General features: G+C 35.6%; 1 protein-coding gene across 3 annotated transcripts in view; it reads left to right on the top strand.

The window, feature by feature from the left end:
- The window catches only part of LOC111502416 (defective proboscis extension response 7), a 724909-nt gene that overhangs the window by 539451 nt on the left and 163360 nt on the right, over positions 1-22098 (top strand). For all 3 annotated transcript variants that reach the window (XM_074177365.1, XM_074177364.1, XM_074177366.1), the window contains one exon: positions 7530-7714. In XM_074177365.1, the coding sequence (XP_074033466.1) occupies positions 7530-7714 (185 nt within the window). The remainder of the gene's footprint in view (positions 1-7529; positions 7715-22098) is intronic.

The following is a 22098-nucleotide window of genomic DNA, read 5'->3' as shown; positions in this document are numbered from 1 at the left end:
ATATGAGCACAGAATCTGCTCTGTGTGATTTTCAAAAATGTCTTGTAGACAATCTTGATAAGGGAAAATATGCTCTGTGTCTTTTCATTGACTTTTCAAGAGCTTTCGACTCAGTAAATCATATACTTTTATGTAGTAAAATAGAATCGTATGGAGATAGGGGATACCGCTAAAATTATTTGAATCATATTTAAATGGCAGAAGTCAGGTTGTTAGACTGAATGGCGTTCTGAGTAGTTACCGTGAAATAAATCGAAGTGTACCTCGAAGATCTGTATTGAGACCTTTATTGTTCAATATATTTGTAAATGATATAATCCGTCTAATGGAAAGAAATCACGATATCGCAGACGATACCAATTTACTAATTTTTGAAAAAAACATAGACATGATACCGAGTGAAACTGAGAAGATTTATGAAGATATCAATCATTGGTCTGAAAAGAATTGTCTGTTACTGAATCATAACAAAACAGGCACAGTATTTTTGGGCGCTCTAAACAAAGATCACCTGTGTTATTCAAAAATACAGAAGAACAAATAACTTGTTGTGATGAGGTGAAACTTTTGGGAGTAATTTTCGACAAATATATGCAATGGGCAAGTCATATAGAACTATTGTCTAATAAACTGAGAAGTAGTTGCTACAGCTTAAAGTATATGAAAGACCACTGCGGCAAAGATGTCTTGCTTACGCTGTACTTTGCACATTCTCACTCACACATGAAGTATGGTATACTGAATTGGGGGAACAGTACCGGTATGAATCGGATCTTCATTCTTCAAAAATACGCATTTCAAATTATGGAAAGTATTGATATGAGAACCAGTTGTCGTCAATACTTTATAACTCTTGGTGTATTAACAGTTTATAGTTTATATATATATATATATATATATATATATATATATATATATATATATATATATATATATATATATATATATATATATATATATATATATATATATATATATATATATATATATTGCCTCCAAACCCTACTCTCTTAATGATTTTCACTTTCTGGTGACACACTGTATCACTGACACACTGTATATATACAGGGTGTTCATTTGAAAACTTCCCACCACGGATTTATCGAAAACTACTGATTGAAAGAAAAAACGCCGAGACACGTCAGAAGATACATCAAAGATATATATATATATATATATATATATATATATATATATATATATATATATATATATATATATATATATATATATATATATATCAAGACTGAAAAAGATACTACTTAGTAAGTGTTGTTATTCCATAGACGATTTCTTTTTGTGATGATAATTTTTTATTTCTAAACTATATAATTGATTTTTGTTGAATATATGTATATGTTGATTTGTATTGTTGACATATCCTGGCTCAATGTAATGATGTAACTGAAATTTTGACGTTTTTAATCAATTATGTAACATTTGTGCATTCAAATAATAGAATAGAGGAATATTATTATTAACAATTATGTCAAGTAAAAAAAACTGAAATCACAATGGAATAAAATACAAGCAACAATAAAAAAAAACGAACTATTAACACGAGACGAAAAATAAAGAATTATTAACCAGAAATGAAAAATAAAAATTAAAAGATTGCAAACCAAGTTACTACACGAAGTTTCGATTGTTAGTATCCACAATCGTCTTCGGGTGATAATTGGACTAATTCCTCCGGAATCTGAATATTTGAAGGTCATTCAAGTGCTTTCACCTGTCCCCTGTTCCCAGATCTGAGGCAGGTTCTGATTTTTTTGCATCAGGTTCTGATGTTATACTTGGACCCAATCCTTCGTAGCCTTTCTGACAATCCTCTGATGTAGGAAAGTACAAGTACTGGTTGTGGCGGCTACTCGTCCACGTGGAGCTCTTGCTGTCTTCTAGCTAAAGCCTGTTCCACCATCACTTTGGAGTAGCCATTCCGTTGAAGGTAATTTCTGATGATACACAGCTCCTTTTCGAGACCTTCTTTTCTATTACTGAGCCAAAAAGCAAGGTCAAGCTCTTTACTTATTGATAGAATGACTCAAAAAGAAGGCTTGTGTGTATGATTTTTCAATGTTTTTTCTGTGCATTCCGACCAATGCACAGAAACACACCGAAATGTGTTCTAGAAATCGAATGAAAAAAAATTTCAGTCCTATGAACAAACTGATTACAGAAAAAATATAGGCATGTTTTCAGCTACTCGTGAGAAGTCAGTTGGTTGTATATAATATCAAATGCGCTTCCAAGTGCTCGTCCTAGATTTCGCAGGAATCGTGTCAACGATTCCGTGGCACGAAAACTGAATGCATTTCATTGAAGTGAGACGAAAATAACTTTTCAGTGATAAATTGATGGATGTAGCCGTTGCTACGTGATAGAAAATCATTATGAGAAGTGAGAAATGACAATTTTCATGTTTTTCACCACTTCTATTTGTAACTAAGGTTACTGCAGTTCCGTCCTATGAGGACATTTTCAAACTAATACAATTAACTAAAAATCAATCGATAATTTCAGCCATCATGTATCTGAACATCACTGTAGGTAATAACAGAGGAACTCATATCAATTGAGTAACTGTATTTTTGTTATTTGGTAACTCTAACAAATTTTGGTGAAAGAACATACAATGTGGACATGACATTCAGACCACATGCCAGGTTATTTAATTTCCTTCTCAATGCCAAAAATAAAGCCGAAAAGATGAAGAAATCTGGAGTTCATAAGCTGAAGTGTCCGGAGTGTAATATTGTTTATGTGGGACAATGTGACAGAAATTTCCCAAAATAGTTTGCTGAACATGAAAGGTCCTTGAGACAAGGTAAAAGTGACTCGACGTTTTCCAATCATTCCTTGGGATGCCACCACAAGTTCCCGAATCTGAACGATAGAGAACTTTTGTAAAATGTAAGCAAGGATTAGAAACGCAATTATTTGGAATCTATGGAAATTCATACGCATAAGCATTACCTGAAAATGATCAAATCGATCTATTTTACTCATCGGTTTTCAAATCAGCGTACCCACATTGTCACAAGTAAACAAAATTTAGGTACTCAATTTAGTTAAGTACCTCTGTTATTTCTAACAGTGGTGTTCAGATATATAAAGGCTGAAATTATCAATTTATTTTCAGTTTATTGTATTAGTTTGAGAATGTCCCCATAAGACGAAACTGCCGTAACGTAAGTTACAAATGAAAGTGGGAAAACTCATTTTTTACTTCGCAGCGAGTATATCTATTCCTTCTCATCTTACTTCTGTTGACACATTATTAATCACGAAGAGACTAGAGTACATTCCTAACAAAACAAATTAATCAGTTCACATAATTAGAAAACCAATTTAGCGCCCTCCCTAAACATATGATATTTAGATCTCTCATAGAAAACAATACTTAGTTATTTTCATGAGGCGTTAGCAAACTATGAGCGCCATAAAACATTTATCGCAACAATGGAGGAGCGGTTCTAATTCAACTTTATTCCTCGCTTGTCAATAAACCCTATCAAGCACGCCATACCGATAAAACACCATAGTCAGACTTCGATCTCCCAAAAGAGAGTTCCATAAAAGTGTAAATCTGATATTTTAGCATCCTGGAATCCTGGATTCTGTTCAGTTTTCACTCCACAGACTCGATGGAGAAGCCGACCAAACTACAACGAATTATTTTCGGATCAAAGATCTACTGAATCAAATTTCGCCTCGCAAATCTGTTCATATCAATTCGTAACAAACATTAAAGAATATTGGAAGCTCCTCCGCTTCGCATTTTTTCATATCGTTGGAAAAAAAGACAGTATAGCCACCAAACCGAAATTCGACAATCACAATTTTTGTCCAATGTCGCAAAAAAACATTGATATTTCCGTTCTGAAAAAAGTTATTCTGGTTTTACTAAATGAGGATATTTTGTCCAACTCAACCAACCATGTAGTCTTCACCGTTTTCGATATAGCTATAGTTTGATCAACTTAAAGATCGGCCTGTATAAACGTTCAACAGGGCGTTTCAACGAAAACTTGACCCCCCTGTAAGTCAGAAATAGACATGTTATCGAAAATTTCAAAGAAAACGTCAATTTTCATTTCTAGGAGGACTGATTCTGATATGACATTGAAAAAAATAGGGGGGTAGTTACTGATGGGCAGGGGGTGAAGTTTCGGGTGTGATTTCCATAGCAGAATTAGTCCTCCTACAAATTAGTCCCCCTACGATTACACGTCCGTTTTGGACTCACAGGAGGGAGCAAATTTTCGATGTAACATCCTGTATAATTTTTCTCATTTATGGCTTGTCTATAGTTTTTTAAAGAGTGAGAAATCTATTAAATCGCTATCGTACTTATTATTGATGGCAATCTGTTTCATATCGAATTCTTGCTGTGGATTATGCTACTGAAGTTCTTGCTGTAGATTATGCTACTAAAAGAAATTATGAATGATGATATCCGTATGAGACGGTTAACGAAAAATTGGAGAATTGTGATCATTGTTTTTTTATTGTCAAATCCAGGATAGGATCATGGAAGGATGCAAAAAATGAAGACAATTTTTGGTTTCAAATCATCCATGAAGATTTCTTCCAGCAAAGCACTCAGTGGGTTTCCCATTACGAGCTCATTGGATGAATAGGAAATGTCTTCGAATCAGAAATAGTTCTGCGGCAAACACACACTCAAAAAGTATGATCTGAATCTGTCGAGTAGGGAGGGTGAGTGTAAGCCCACGGTACTTACGCCACATGTGACCCATTGTACATCCTCCCGAGGAGTTGTCCTCCTAGGTCATCGTCCATCCTGTCCTTTCCAGGAAGGTGGGTCACTGGGAGACATCTACTTTATATCGCCAGGTGTAGGCCAAGACTTGCTGAACACACACTCTCTTATTGACTATAAGACCGAGCACTCGTACAGGACATGCCTGACGGACTCATCTTCCTGTTCACACATCCTGCATATAGGTGTGTTCACTAGCCCCATATTATGGAGGTGTTTCCTCAGTTGACAGTGGCCAGTCAGAAATCCTACTGTTAGGCGTAGATTTTTCCTGGTCATTGCCAGATATTTTTTCAGCACCAGCTTTCCAGGGTCGCCCGAAGTGATCCTGGCAAGATTACATCCTTTGGTTTCCTCCCATCTCTTTAAGGATGGAGCATGGGTGTAACATTTGACAAGTCTCGCAATTTTCGAAGTCATCAGGCCGTAGGTGCCACTGGGTTCTGAAATTCTTAGTCCATCTGCTTCCTTGGCTGAAGAGTTGGCAATGCAGTTACCTTTACTCCTGTCGTGCCCTTTAACCCACCTCAGGATAATGTTATTATCTACCGAGGCTTTAGCTAAATTTTGGTGACACTAGCCCTGAGGTTATACGTTGTCTATTCGAAGCTAATAGGGCTTGTCTGCTGTCAGTGCAGATTGTTATGTTTTTGCCAGAAATTCCTTTCTTGATTATTTCTTTTGTGGGGATTGAGATACCAGTCAGTTCTGTTTGGACCACGCTGGCATTTCTTCCCAATCCCCACTTGATTCTTAGACTTAGTGATCTGGAGTACACTCCACACCCTGAGCCTTCTTCGGTTTTTGAGCCGTATGTATAGATCCATATTGCATTTGTATCATGTGACCCTATGTTCTGCTTGATTTTCATTCTGTAGGGTTCATTAAACAGAAACCTGGGTTCAATTGCATCGCTTGTTGCCTGCAGCAGAGGTTGCGCAGTTAGCGCTTCCCGCCACAGGTACAGCCTCAATTGACCCATTCCTACTCCGAGGTTAACACCAACCGTGCGTAATCGTACCATGACCAATAACGCAACATCCCTAACGTACAGATCAAGAGGGGTCAGACACGTGATTAATTCCATTGCCGCGGTTGGTGTTGTTCTCATGACTATTGTGATGTTTGAACAAGCCAGTCACTGCAGTGTAGATCCAGGTGACCATACGGGATGAAAGACCCCATGCGCGTCCCACTGTCCCCCGATATTGCTCATAAGCCACGTAAGCTCTTTTTGCTCTACTCTGTAGATGAGACTTTCTGTCGAGGATAGTACCAAGGTATTTTACCTCTTCAGAGATGTTTAGTTTGCTTTTGAAGATCTCGATGACATAACTATGTCATCTGCGTATGCAATTATGTAGAATCCATTTTCGTTAAAATGATTAATCAGATTATTCAGAACTATGTTCCAGAGAAGGGGTGATAAGACCCCTCTCTGTGGACCCCTCTCATGACCAGTCCTTTCACTGTGATGTCTTCTACATTAATACTTATTGTTCTACTAGAGAGCATCTTGAGTATCCATTCTCCTACCACCAGGGGTACATTTCTGGAATGTAGTTGCTGGGTAATTGTTGGAAAGGTTTTTTATCATACGCTCCCTCGATATCTATGAATACACCAAGGGTGGATTCTTTGTTGTCCAAAAAGTATGATATTTTTTGTAGATTTACCACCAGACTAATAGTTCGGAGGAATGCTCTGGAACGAATTTTTCACATCGAACGAAATCAATTTTGGTTCAATCAAAGAGTGATACTTTGAATTCCATTGCTAATTTGATAATAAATTTTAAAACCGAATTTGCACTGGAAATAACCATGATTCTGAATAACTCAGATTGATTTCTTCGATATTTTAACCGAAGGTGCTGTTTCAAAAGAATCACCTAGTCTCTTTATGTATATTGATCAAGCTGTTGTCAGTTCATTACCATTGATTTAGCTTCCATTTATTATGTAATGAATGTTCTTCAGAGTTTCTTTGATTCCTTTCAGATACAAAATGGTGTTTCCGTTTCTGAGAACATCATAAGAGAACATAGAAACGATATTCAGAATGGAAATATAAATTTGACGTATGTCACCCACTTCCACACAAAAAACAGGAGTACAACCATGGATCAAAAAGTTTTGGAACTTGACCTCCTGGGAAATATGGAGATTATGAAATACAAAAAGTTCCAATCCATACTGAGTTGAATAGCTCCCTTACTCAATATATACATACCAGATAATCATACATTGTCACTCCAGAATAAATCATATGTAATATTTATAGATTTATTGACTTGTTCTTCAAATTATTTTCACCAATGATGTATTTTCACCTGTATTTTTCTGCTCTCGATAGTTGGTAAAATTATTGCATCCTCTCTCTTCAAGTTGTTATAACTAGAGCAGAATCAATTATCTGATCAGTTCGTGAATCGTATTGATATTTTCAGAATACGAAAAGTTTGATCTGGAAGTAATTATTCAAATACTGCTCCATAAACTGAAACAATAATCGCGGTTTTGTAAACATTTCATTGTGGAAATCAAAATGAAATTTCATCAATAGCTCTTAATACTGATTTTCGTCGCTCAGTTCTATACAATTTCATAATTTGTATTGCAAATTACTAAATATTAGTGATTCAATCCTATTGCAAACCATGTCATGTGTGTGCCTCGCATTCAATCTTTAACGAACGCACTGTAAATGTATAAATTTGAAAATTAGAATTCTCTCATTTCAGCTTCCCGTCATCTCCTGGGAATTTCGCCGGACACCGAGACTGGACCGAAATCACGCTTCACGGATACGATGAAGCCGACTCCGCAGCGGCCGTACTTCGACGATATCGGCCCCAGAAACGTCACAGCGGTCGTGGGCCAGTCAGCCCTGCTCAGCTGCCGCGTGAAGCATCCCGGCGACAGAACGGTGAGTAGGCGTTCATATTTTATTGCTTTGTTGACGATTTGGCCGTACAGAATCGGAACTCGACTGTGGATTTGACACTCGTGAGCTGTCGTCGACCATTTATTATTCTCTTTACATAAACTCCGGGCGCTGAATGATAATTGACGTTTCTCGTGATGGTTTCCCAGGGGTCGTTGGAATTTGGCTATCGGCTTTTCAGTGTGCGATTTTCATGGCCGAGATCTCTGTAATTTTTCATTTCTGTCGAAAAGATTGATTTATGAATTTTTCAGTTGATCAGCTGCCATTTCTCTTCGGCCACTCTCAGAAATCTAAACTTGTGAAAGATGAATACTAATTAGCCCTTGAACATCCCATCAAATGTCTAGTATAGCATTTTTCAATAGGAACTTGTTCTGTAATAACCTAGCCTTCCATTGTCTCTTCAAGTTATCAATATGGATATATTGATGAACCCATATAATGGTTTAAGCGGATGATTTTTTGTTTGCTGCTGCTTGGAAGCTTTCTGAGTTCAAAAAATTATGAAACCTCATAAGCTTATTACAGTTTTCTCCATATTCTCGTCACAGTCAACTTCAAAAGTTGCTGCCAACTGTTACTATCTTTATTCGGGTTTGAAAGCCATCGTTATTTAGAACATAACGTTTCGCCAGCACGAGGGGCTGGCTTTTGCCAGGAGTTCATTACTCTTGATGATTCACAGATGACTGGGAAAAACGGATAGTTCTTCTAAATGTACTAGTCGAAAGTCAAGGCACATGACTGACACATAAAGTGTATCAAAAACCAACACAAACGGACAGATATCTGCATGCACTTCTGAACCACCATCCAAGTGGCTTTGAGATCGTTCAGAAACAGTATAAAGGAGAACGACCAGCCCATGAAACTGAAGAGTTCCACAGGTCAAAATAGGGAGGAAACTCAAACGGTTGCACGTGCATTTCTACAGTAACCTAGGGTTACAGACAGAATGGGAAAAATCTTAGGGAAGCATAAAATGAAATCATCCTTCAAGCTCACCAGAAAAATACAACAAAGCCTTAGGTCTGCGTAAGACGAAAGATATCCACTATCAGCTGCGAGGGTATATCGTATACCATGCACCTGTGGACAAGTTCAGTACCACCAAAGATCCGTGGGTACACAGTAGCGAAACACGCGCTTAGTGAATAAGCTCAGAAGATACTGTTTGAAGATATGAAACTACTTGCTCCCGATCATGGTTACCACAGTCGGCTTGTACGGGAAACTATAGAAAACCATGAACATGAACCCAATTTCATTAAGTCGTTCTCTAGACGAATAGTACACAACGAGTAGATCTTCAATTATTCTAAACCAATCTCTGCTCCATTGCAAAGAGCAGATTTACTTCGTTTTTCAAATGGTCATTCGAAAAGGATTCGTCCACATATTTCATCAGCTGCATTCTCTCAATTACATAATTCTATTCCGAAGATTTCACGACCCTGGAGCTTGTTCTGGAAAGAAGTGTTGCGTTGATGATTGGTGACTGAAATAATCACTTTTTTTTTGTGATTTCTGGGATCCAGGACAACCAGTGTAGTAGCCCCAGTCTATACTCATATCTACATATTCAATATATTCAAGGTCTGGCAGGTTTCAGTGTCTGTAAATATATTGGTTCACTCATTTTGTTGCGGCCTCAAATTGATTAATACACTAACATACACTTCCACCAGGTATTCTTCAGTTTTAACAAGACCAAAAAAAAATTCAATAGTCTAACCAATGCTTAATCTTGCTCCTTTTTGTGAGTAGCCTATACTTCCTAGGTATTGGTTCTATGTCATCCAATTCATCTCTCAAATATTGAACCTCTTGATTTGTATTTATTCATCACAAATTTGGGACTCTCGTTCTTTTTGGTGGATGCTAACATGTTCGATTAGGGTGGACTTAATCTTTTTCGTGTATATTCTGCTATTTCTTTTTTTTCTTCTTTATAGTAACATTGTTGCATGTTTCAGAATGAGTCTGACAATCCTGATAGTCTGACACTCCTCTTACAGTCCAATGATTCATGAGTGAGATTGGATCCTGCCATTTTTCCAATCACAAATGAATGACACACATTCACGTTTGAAATATCGTTCTGAAATATCGATATATCCGTTCTGATTCTGCGGATATATACTCCTACACCAGAACTTGAACACGTGTATGAAGTAATAGCTACCTGCTCCCAGTATTTTTTCTCTCTGAAGGACTCAATCATCCTTACTCGGGATTAGGACTGTATGAATCGGCAACTCTCCTCAGCAGTGTTTGTTTCCCTTCAGATTTTCGTGTTCCGTGCAATTGGCAATATGCACAATTCTGTAGGTATGTTATTCATTTACTATCAATCTTCTGACAGATGTAAGGATGAGACAGGTTTCGACGAAATATTCAGGTTACCGTGTTACTGTACATCAGATAACTTCGCATCAGTCTTGCTGTGAAGCTTTCGGCCACCTGACAATTGTTCTGTACATGTTTTAGGTTCAACAATCAATTCCATCTATTCAATGTTTGGTATCTTAGCCCAAATATTTTCCACAAATTTTTCGATGAGTCTGGCTCAATGTAAAACCTTTCTTAAGTGAGTTTTCCAGGTGAACTTTTGTCAAGGGTGATACCGACATATTTTAATTCCACTGTGAAAGAAATAACCTCATCATAGGAGAAAATGAATAATTCAGATTCCTCTTTCTTGTGAAGAGTTTTACAGCACCAACTATGAGCTTTGTCCAACATTCGTTGGAGAATATCACATGCTGTCAGTCCTGACCTAGTTCTTGCAGGAATGGAAATATCATCCGAATAAGCTTGCAGATCTAATAACGTATCCTTTTTCGATATCGTCAAGCAGACTATCCATCAGAATAACCACAAAAAGAAAAAAATCCATTCTGAGAGTAACCTCTGGCGATCCTGAACCCAATGGCCTCATCTCGATGGGTCGATATTGTATTTTTCACGAGCATGACAGAGATCTAGCCAGTTATGACTGATTCTATATCTTCTTCAGTCAAAGCTAATCCGATAGATTCTGGTAATGCTTTGTCAAATGCTTCTTCCATATGGAGAAATACGGGTCACCGCAATCTCTTCAGTATTGAAGGATTAGGTGATTTTCTGTAGAAGGTTATGTATTGCCAAATCTATAGACTCGTCGGTTCAATAAGCAACCTGAAGGTTGTTCAGGGTGATGAAAAATTCAGTAAAAGAGACGTTAGGCTTATAATTGTACCGGTTTTATTGCTGCCAACTTTAATAGTCATTCACATTCACCTGTGGGGTATACAATTCCATATCATGGTAGCTCGAGATCAAATACCATTAAACAAATAGCTCTATAAAGATATACAGAAATAAGTGAAATACTTTCACGCAGTTTTCAACTAGAATCGGGAATATACCATCCTTGCCAGGAAATTTGGAGGGCTGAAAGGAAATGATCAAATTACAATTTGAGATCTTTGCTAATCATTTGCCTTCTGAGCATTACTGGGAATTGTCACATGAGACCACGGTGCTGATGAAATCAGTTTCATCCAATGCCGTAAGGATACCAACATTCTATTTCCATAATAGCTGAAAAATTAAGGAGTTTTTCATTAACCCAAACTTTTCAACGGAATCCTTTACAATGTTTCCTCCAAGCGTCTCAAATCCGTCTGAGTAGCAATTTCCGTTCAAATAATCTAACCGAATAATCTAAAAACATATACTGTTTCTATTCCGAAACAAATGTAACAACTAGAGATGGATACAATGAGCCTTTCGTTTCAAACGTCCAATCATATTCCAATTAAAATTATAGACCTTCAATTCGCGAAATGGAGAATGAAATCTAATTGTATGATAACGTCCAATATTTTGGCAATTTGATCAGTGAGCTAGAGAATCTCTAGCATTTAATCTTATTACCGCGGACCTAGCAAGTTCCCATTGCAACCCTCGAGTTTCCAGCTTGGATAATAATTTGATCACGATATAAATTTGATCCAAGGGTTCACGATAGGAATCTCTTCGGACTCGTGATTAAGAACGGTTAATAGATCGTATTAGAGAAGAGCAATGTTGCAATCGAAATTATGCAGACAGGTGCTAGGTAAAGAAAGTTGTTTTAATTAAATTGCCAAAATATTGGACGTTATCATAGAATTATATTCCAATCTCCATTTCGCGGATTGAAGGTCTATAATTTTAATTGGAATATGACTGGACGTTTGAAACGAAGGGCTTACTGTATCCATCTCTAGTTGTCAGATTTGTTTCGGAATAAAGGTTTGAGGAATTTCAGTGCTTATGATGGTTATTTACGTTACAAGTCCGGAAAATACTGTTTTTTGGATGCGTAGACTAGGAAGTCTGCGAAAGAACTCGGAAAGAACTTTTTTATTGCTTTCTAAAGTTGCCGTTGGACGGTATATCTTTGATATTATTTGGAAGGTGATTGTACATTTTGCAGCCGTTATATATAATTGAATCCTCATCAAATTGGAAGATGGTAATGGTAGTTTGAGATGGTTACTTTGACGGGTCGCATATCTACTCTCTGTAATGTTTTTTTTGTCTTTATTCAAGAGACACACTGTTTCAAGTATGAATATAGACACTACCGTGAATATGTTGTGTTGCTTTCAGAAGATATGTACCAACAGAAACATTCTATTTGAAGGTGATTGACAATGTTTCGTGATGAATTTCACTAGTTCGGACTTCCATTGTCTACTATATAAAATGATTTGAAATCCCTGAAACAAGTAAAAAAGGATAATTAAAAAAGAATAGTTGAAACTAACAATTATATTAAGCAACAATAAACCTGAAATGAAATGATAGTGAAATAACCTACATATAAAATAGTCATCTCTCGGAGGAATCAGTCCAGTCATCACCCGAAGACGATTGTAGATACCAACAATCGAAACGTCGTGAACTAACGTGACTTGGAATCTCTACACTTTTTATTTTTATTATTTTCTTTTTTCACTCCTTTAATTTTTATTTATTCAATTATTATATTTTTACTTGTAGGTTATTTCACTATCATTTCATTTCAGGTTTATTGTTGCTTAATATAATTGTTATTTTCAACTATTCTTTTTTAATTATTCTGTTTTACTTGTTTCAGGGATTTCAAATCATTTTATATAGTAGACAATGGAAGTCCGAACTAGTGGAATTCACAAACATTCTAATTATTATTTATAATGATATTTTAATAAACATTCGAGCAATTACTGATATTGAATTGATATAATAAGTTACAAATACATGGTATATTCCAATGTCTTTTGTTGAAGTCAGAACGAGAAGGTAAAGTTTCTGTCTTACATTCAATGTTTTCATCTGATGACTTCTGAATGGTCTTGACATTGAGAATATTGTTCGTGAGTGAATTTTCTATATATCACTCAGTGACATAGGTAGACTTCCAGTTACCTTGGTTTTTCAAATTTGTGATTTTTCCACCACTATCAGCAAATAACTTCGCTGATGTTCGACGGATACTATGGTCTGTGTAATTTTTGATATTTGATTCAATTATTAGATTCTTACCATACTTATCAGAATTTTTATATTCACAGTGACAACAACCATGACATTTTCTCGGGCTCAGTCCGGGAAGTACTGAAAAATGCTACTTTCCAAAAAATAGCGGCCGGGGAGTGGGTAATTTTTAGACGGTTGCCAAAAAAATAAAGAAAACATTCAGTACCACTTTTTTTTCCTTGCTAGGAGTCATTCCCAATCCAAAATTCCCAAAACTGTAGATAAAAACAGGCTGAATCAAACATTTTTTTGTGGTCCACTAGTAATTTATTATGTGGAGTATCAGATGGCTGTGAATATACATATGTCTATACAGCAACAGGTTTTCTTATCGAATTACAACGAATGTTCTCTGTATATATGTTTTGAAATTTATTATTTTCCTCGTTTATATGTTTCTTCACTAAAATAAGACTTTCGAACAAAATAAATAACACAAAATCACATCCCTCGTAATAATTTTGCATTTTTTCATATCCATTCATTTCTAGAATCAATCATAAATGTTTCCGTACCAGGATTTCGATTTTCACACCTTAATTGTACTGCAGCAGTAACTGCTATATTAGAAATTCCATAAAGCACATTTTAAAACTCACAATCGCCGCTGCGATATTGCGATAATTGCGAGCGAAAACCATGCAAACAATGAAAAATCAAAATGTCCCCCTATGGAAGTCAACCCTCAAAAGTCGAAACTCGTGCAAAATGTAGATTAATAAGGTTTCTCAAATACCCTGGAAGGTCGGGAATATGGGAATATATTGAAAAAATTTTAAAAACTTTGTTTAGTTGAGACATGTTTATACCCCATGAAATTGACATTTTCAAACAACTAACCAACCATGTGCCTACCTACCTGATATGTCATCTTATGTGTAATGATTTATCTTCGATTTCATTTATATTTATTATTATTATGTTATTGTCAACCTGACTGTGTACTGTATGCATATCACTGTCTCTTATTTACCAAATCAACATAACTGTTGTTATACCATGTTATATTGTATCAAAGATATGTAATTTACTTCATTTGAGTCGTTATTTCGCTGCTATAATAATGATTAACTACATATATTGAACCCATACCTACTCAGATTTTCATATTCACAAAGACAACAATGATGTGATTCTTCCCGGGCTAAGCAGAAAAAATTTCACTTTCTCAAAGAAAAACCGCCCGAGAAGTGAGTACCTATAATTCCCGGACGGACGCCGAAAAAATGTTTTCTATACAAAATATTTTCGTTCGTCGTCATCGTAATGAAGAGAATTTCAATGAACGCATTTTGTTGTCAGACTGGAAAACATTCTTATTAAAATTCTATTTCCTTAGAAATGCCCAGTTTTCTTTCGCGATCCAGGTAATTATATTTCCGTCACTGTTCGTCTCCATGTAACAACTGAGCATACTCAGGAAATGAATTCTATTTCGAGAAATAATTTGATATGCCGTGAACTCCTGCAAGGACTTTGAAAACTAATAAACTTTGTGGAAATGCAACGCCAACTCGAGAAGTAATATAAAAGAGGTTTCTTTGAGGAAACACATTCGCTTTTTGAGTAACGAGCTACACCAGAACATATTTTCCACTTGTAACATGATCCCACGATAATGATGGCCAATTATAGAGATATGTTATTTATGAATAAATTAATGAACATTTCTCATTTCAGTATATCATCGCCTTCACTACACCAAGCTTGTCCTTCAAGGACAGTTGAGTCCAGTAATGCATTTGTGGTTCAGCCTAGTGTTACTGATGAGCGCAGTTTCGACCAGCTATTTATGATGATAGAATTAAACATTTATTCGCACCACGTTTTTGAACATTTCCGTGTGTTTTATATTAGACTTGTCATGAAATAATCCAGCTCTTCATCGGGCTTCTGATACAAAATAAAGAAATATAATTATAAATGATACATGTTGAGAGTTATTCAACAAACTCTTTTTTCTGTGGAAACACAGAAAATGTAAAATATCCAAGTCACTTTAATGACATTAACAAATAAGTTTCATGAAAGAAAAATAGAAAAAGAGTCAGTGGCAGAAAGACGGCATAGAAAAAAAATAGTTTCGTACCTTATCATCATTTGCAGTGGTTCCCAAACTATGGGTTGCGGGAGCAATTTGGGTGGGTCGCGAAAACAGATTAAAAATACTCATTACTTTAGAATTGTTTTTCCCATTTTGGATATAAGCTAGGAAAGAGTATCCAGTTCTTTCGAACATAGCTTTGAAAGAGCTGAAGAGGTTTGGAACCACATTTGGTGTGGTTCCACCAAAGTGTGAGAGGGCATTCTCCACTTTGGTATATTTAAAAAAAATACCTATAGAAATAGGCTTTGTGTGGAAAGTGACCTGCATTTCAAGCTTTCAACCCAGATATAGAATCTGATGATAAAAATAAAAATATTACTAGTAATAATAATTATACTTGATAGTTTTCAATGTGTGGGCCACGAAAAACATTCCACAATGAAGGTGGTCCCCAAGCAAAAAAAATTGGGAAACGCTGGCTTAGAGAAATATCCAACTGATGGATTATTTCAAAACAAACAAAAATGCACTACATTTTTACTTCTATTTTCATCGAATTGTGGAACTGGAAAGAAAGATGTATATTGCCTCGACATTATTATAAGTGAAATAAGAATATGAACTGAGTTTCATTACGACAGTTGAAGAGTTGTTATTCCTTCAGCTTCTGAAAAGTTTTCAAATCAAAACTGTTATTGTCGAGAGAAACAGAAAACTTTTAATTTCGCTCTTGAAGACGAAAAACAGAATAAGTTACCTGAATAGAAGAAAGTCCCCCCAAAGAGCAGAAATATTGGAGAAATATTATTTACGTACCAGATTATATTCATCCATCAATTCCTTCACTGAAGATTCGCAACTTCATATTCTTTCATACATCTTTAGTTTTTTTCCAATCGGGTTTTCTTTATTGTCTCATTCATCAACAAAATTTGTGTCTCAGTTCAGCTGACGATTCTGAATGTGATTTGCCTTAGTGTAAAATTTATATGATGTAACAGATAGAATAACCTACAATAAATGGTTGTTGGGAGAGGAAACGTAATAATGGTACATGAATGACAATCATATGAAAGAAGTCGTAGTGTTGGAAACATTAATCCTTTTCATTCATTCGAAAGATTTGGGATTGAATCATCTTGACTATATATACTGGTTACCATGAATATCACAACTAACAGTTGGATTTTGTCAGATCTGTAACATTGAATACAAAATATACCGAAGAAATTCATTGCATTTCACATTTGTAGTTCTAATTTGTTGAGGGATACGGTACAGTGACTTTGGATACATTCAAAACAATTGATTATGTGTGACATCAAATACTTCAAAGAATGTCTACTCATGGTTACATGGAATACTTCTTCAGGTGTCCCACAGGGTTCAATCCTTGGACCTATCCTCTACATAATTCACACCTCTCATTTGACAACCTGTTTGAAAAAACTCAAATATCATATGTATGTCGATGATACACAGTTGTATTATTCTTTTACTACTGACTCTGTACAGCAAAGCGAAAATACCATTAATGAGGATTTGAATCAATTCGTTAATGTATCGAAGAAACATGCCCTGTAAGTTAGTAATTCCAAATGCTCTGTGATTGTATTTGGAAGGAAAGTCACAAGATCGAAACTTAGCGATCTGATCATGAAAATTGATGACACTGTTTTACTGGTTGTAAATCAGGTTAAAAATCTAGGAGTTTTTATCGATGATGAACTCAAATTCAAAAAACATACTTCAACATTGATTCAAAGAGCATTTGGGGAAATGGAAGTATTATACCCCCATAGGCATGTTTGTGATTCGTTGATACTATCTATTTTCAACCAGTGTGGCGTAGTGTATAATTATTTTCTGAATAAAAATTATCAACAACGAATTCAAAGAGTTCAAAACTTTCATTTGAGATTTTTGTACGATATCAAGAGAAGGGAACCGATTTCTCATACACTCATAAAAGTCAGGTGGCTGAAAATGTACGATAGGTGGACTCTTCATTCCTCGACATTATTTCATAAAGTTATTGTCAATAGAACACCTACCTACCTCTATAACAAAATAACTTAACGAATAACTTATCGAACTGATGTTCATGTAGTGAACATCAGGCGCAAAATGATCCATGTTGTTAGACACTCCATTGAACTGTTCAATAGGTCATTCACATATACAATAGCTGAATTCTATAACAACCTACCACCTTCCTTTCGGTCGAAATCTGTTTTCAGTTCTTCTTCTTCTTCTTCGACACATTGGCTCTTGTAGGCCATAGCTGAAATATTTGTAGTATTGTTGTGTTTGAATCGATGTCCGCCTCATCTCCCCTCTTTATTCGAATAAAATGTTGTACCCGCTATCACAATTACAATTACAATTTTAGTTCCTTTGTTACTTTTTTTTTTGTTTTCCATTTTTTTTGTGAGGTGCATTCAAATTGTATCCTATTGACAAATTTGTATTTTGCTTTTCTCCATATTGTATCATGTTATTTCTGCTACCGTGTTATTTTTTCTAAAACTTTCTGGTGAATAATTGATATTGAGTTATTTAGAAATCTTTCGAAATTTCCAATTTACTTCTGCTTTACGATATACCCTATTTCTTCTGTTAGTAATTCTATCATTGGTAAACCAATTTGTTTTGTACCACTCACTTTCTCTACTTTTTCTTCTGAAAGTTTCTGAAGAGATGACATTGTGAATGCCAGTATGTCTCTTTGAACAGTGTACAACAAATTTCATTATATACTCCATATTATTTGAGCAGGAATTATTTTTAGGCAATTTTATGAGAGAATTGAGTTATTTTTCAGGTAATATTATTCAAAACGATCCCGACCACAATGAAACTGTCTTATTGTTGATCACATTGGAAAATTTTGAAGCTCATACAAGCTCATAAGCCTGATGTAGTCCTTCTCGACCACCAGAGCAAAACTATATTTGTTGTGGAGTTTTCAGCTCCTGGCAAGACCGAAAAGAGGAGGAGAAACTAAGACAGAAATCTCAGTCGCACAGATGCAGAAGGCTGTCATTCTTGGCTCACTGCGCTTGCTCAGGGCGCATGATTCTCGGACCCAAAGATCACTTACCCCACGGTGTGGGAAGTGGTCATTGGTTGATAATGCTGGGGCGCCCTCTCGAATGTACCGGGTCTTCGTGGGATAGGGCCAGACCAGCACACACAATGGTGAAAAAAAAATGTATTACCCATTTGACAATATATACTGTATGAGATTCGTCGGATATACAGAAATCATTTCACCCAATGAAAATACATTGAAAAATGGATGAATATAAGTTATTTCCACCCGTTAGTTTCGGACAAAAAGTAAACCACAGAAAAAATACACTTCTTCACGAGCATATCTACCAATCAATTTCTAAAAACATTCAAGGTAGGGGATCCAGTAATATAATTCAGTAACTTATTGAAGAGTTGTGGCCCTACGATATTAGGAGAATTACATCCTGATTTATATATATTATATGGTACGTATATATTATTCTTCTGCCGCGTATTTATTTGGTGTTTGTTTTTAACAAGCATTTATTTGAATAAACATAAACAGAAAGTTCGAAGATAAACAAACTTGGTAAAGTTAATAACCTGAAACTTTTTAACAAATCCACACGTGAGTAGGTAATAGATACCTTTGCAATTGTTCTGATGATTTTTTTTGTATCAGAAAAACTTTATAAGCATAAGCGGACCAGCCCCAGAAAATTATTCCACATGGTAGGCGTGTCTCTATTCGTGCATAATAAACAGAAATGAGGTGTTGCTTATCTAGGACAGTACGTAGGTTCTTGCATGTACACCAGTGTATTCAACTAATTAGAAACATATATGCAGTGATTTCTGAAATTCAGGGTTTCATCAAGATACATTCCTAGGAATTCAACTGTCTAATCTTGCTTAACACACCTGCTCTGATTACAAATGTTGAGTTGAGAGCATTTTTTAAAAAGTTTTGAAATCTGATGAATCTTGTTTTAGTGCTATTCAGAAATAAAAACTTCTCAGTGAACCATCTGCTAGCATCATTCAGAATACTAATATATTTGAATTCAAAAGCGTCATCTAACTTTTCAGATCTGATTTTCCAGATATCAAAAATGAAGTATCGTTGGCATGAATGTACAATTTCTTTTAGATATAATATAAAGAGTACATGTACCAAAATGGAACCTTGCGGTACCCCATAGTTGACTTCTACTTGACTCATATTCATTGATATGACGCTCTCCTGAATGATTACGATAGAAAATACTGACATATTGCTTCCTGTTCTTCAAGAATGTTTCTATCCAATTTAAAGGTCTTTCGCATATACAGTATTTGGCTGACTTAGCTAATAAGGATGAATGTTTGACGCAGTCGAATGCCCTGCTCAGATCGCAAAACACTCTAACAGGGCACTCGCCTGCCCCAAATATATTTCACAATATGGTGATAAAATGAATTTATGGCCGTAATTGTTGATTTATGGTTTATAAATCCATGTTGATTCTGATCTAAAATATTAATTACTTCCAAAAAAGCTCTCAATCAAAGATTTTTCACAGGGACATAGGAACTGTGATTGGTCTGTCATTAGACATTTCATTACTGTCTTTGTTTTTATAGAGATGTGTTACTTCACCAACCTTCAAACTATCAGGAAAAGTTGCTGAACAAAATGAGATAATGGCCAAAAAGGTAATTGGTTTCATCATATTATATATTATATATATATATATATATATATATATATATATATATATATATATATATATATATATATATATATTTGAGCTTAGTGATAAAATAATTGATGCTGAATTGGTCTCTCACTGATAGATTTCCAAATGAAAATTCAACCAGCACTTTTTTGCTGGTATGATATGAATCATACTTTGGCCGAGCCACATGTCCTCAATCTGTAACATGTATTTCGGGTTTTCAAAAACTACATTTTTGAAATTACTACGGATCTTCATCAAGTAACGGCCGAATTAATCAGAAAATGTTTTTCTTTGGCTATCAGGCTAATTAGTTTTATATGAATCAAATCTTACAAATGTAATATGTCCTCATTTTCGATACTTTCTGTTACCTGACAACTGAGCACTGATGATGAAGAGAGTCGAAAGCGCTTCGTAGTAAGAATTTATAATTATACATTTTCACAAAAAAACCCATCGATTCATTCATTCAATAAGTTTATTCAGCTTCCCAAATCTATTCATACATAGGACAGACTTCTAGGCCTCTTATCAGTCGCATAACTTCACACAAAGCGACTGCAAACGAAACGTTAATTCTTGCGCATTGAGTGTATACGTTATTACGGAGAAATTATTGGACTGTTAAGTATCAGACTCGAAATGAATCCAGAAGTGAGAACATCACATGAAGTGATTAAAAATTCGTTACAAAGAAAATTTGGGCATGAAAGGAAATTTAGTGTCCGTACCTAGTCTCTACAAACCAATTAAATCTCCATTTTTAGCGGGCGCTAATACTCTCGTTTTAAATTTTCGACCCATTAAATCTTGATGAACACCCATTTTGCGGTGGAGATTTTCGTTTTACGGGGAATTTTTCAGTTGATAGTATATGCGAAGCGAGTGAATAGATGAAAATTTCATTCCCTGGGAAATTAGTATGAAAAGGTATTTAAAAGTTTGAGGTTAGGTGAACATGATTAATTTTGAGTTTGCTGGACTCAATTACAGATTTTGACGGAGTGTGTGGTTCTCACATGGAACATGGAACTTAGTGAATAATATATTCAGATATACTGAAATTCTATATTAATCTATACCTGTATGTACCATGGGTACACTTATTTCAAAAGATGAGAAAATTCACTATCAAGTTGTTTATTTATAAGTTATATAAATAGCCAATACTCAATGAAGACTTATAATGAACACCTTGGTAACACTTTATGGTGATTCTTTCACAAAATATTTCAGCAAAATGCAATCCGTATTTCACTCAACAAATTTTTTGACGTGTTTTCATAGCTCTTGTATGATGAAACACGTATTGAGATTTTTTATACAGTACGGGTAATACCACAGATTATACACATCCAATAGAGATACCACAGCTTTCTCGAAATTTTTGGCCTTTGTGTATTGAAATCTCAAGACGTTGAGAATGGCAGATCCCACCTATATTCACACTGAGAAATTATCCAATTCAACTCTGTGATTTATCTCTACACTGAGAGAAACAAGTTTAGCTCATCAAATAGTTCTTAATGAATTTGAGACTATTGAGTAAACTGAATTATTGTTTTGAAAACAAAATTGTAATGAACTGAAGTTATCGTTCAACAGATGGAAATAATAATAATGATAATAATGATAATAAGATGGTTGTTCTGATTATTGGAGTCCTTGATGGGATGATGTCCTCTCTACTCTCGAATCTTGAAATCATACCGGCGTGTCGCACTAAGGCAGAAATCTTAGCCGCACAGATGCAGAAGGCTGTCATTCTTGGCTCACTGCGCTTGCTCGGGGCACATGATTCTCGGACCCAATGATCACTCACCCCACGGTGTGGGGAGTGGTCATTGGTTGATAGTACTGGTGCGCCCTCTAGAATGTATCGGGGATTCGGGGGATAGGGACTGACCGGCTCACACTACAGTGGAAATAATAATAATAATAAATAAGCAGGGATGGCCACTAACACCCTTGGCCTTTGGTGAGTTGCGACACCACTTACACAAGCAACTGGTGCAAATCCGTAC

Source organism: Leptinotarsa decemlineata, unplaced genomic scaffold (assembly GCF_025532065.1).
Source record: "Leptinotarsa decemlineata unplaced genomic scaffold, Ldec_3_MD MMD2_tig00002974_RagTag_RagTag, whole genome shotgun sequence".
Classification (NCBI taxonomy): domain Eukaryota; kingdom Metazoa; phylum Arthropoda; class Insecta; order Coleoptera; family Chrysomelidae; genus Leptinotarsa; species Leptinotarsa decemlineata.
This window is presented reverse-complemented; position numbering and strand designations above follow the sequence as displayed.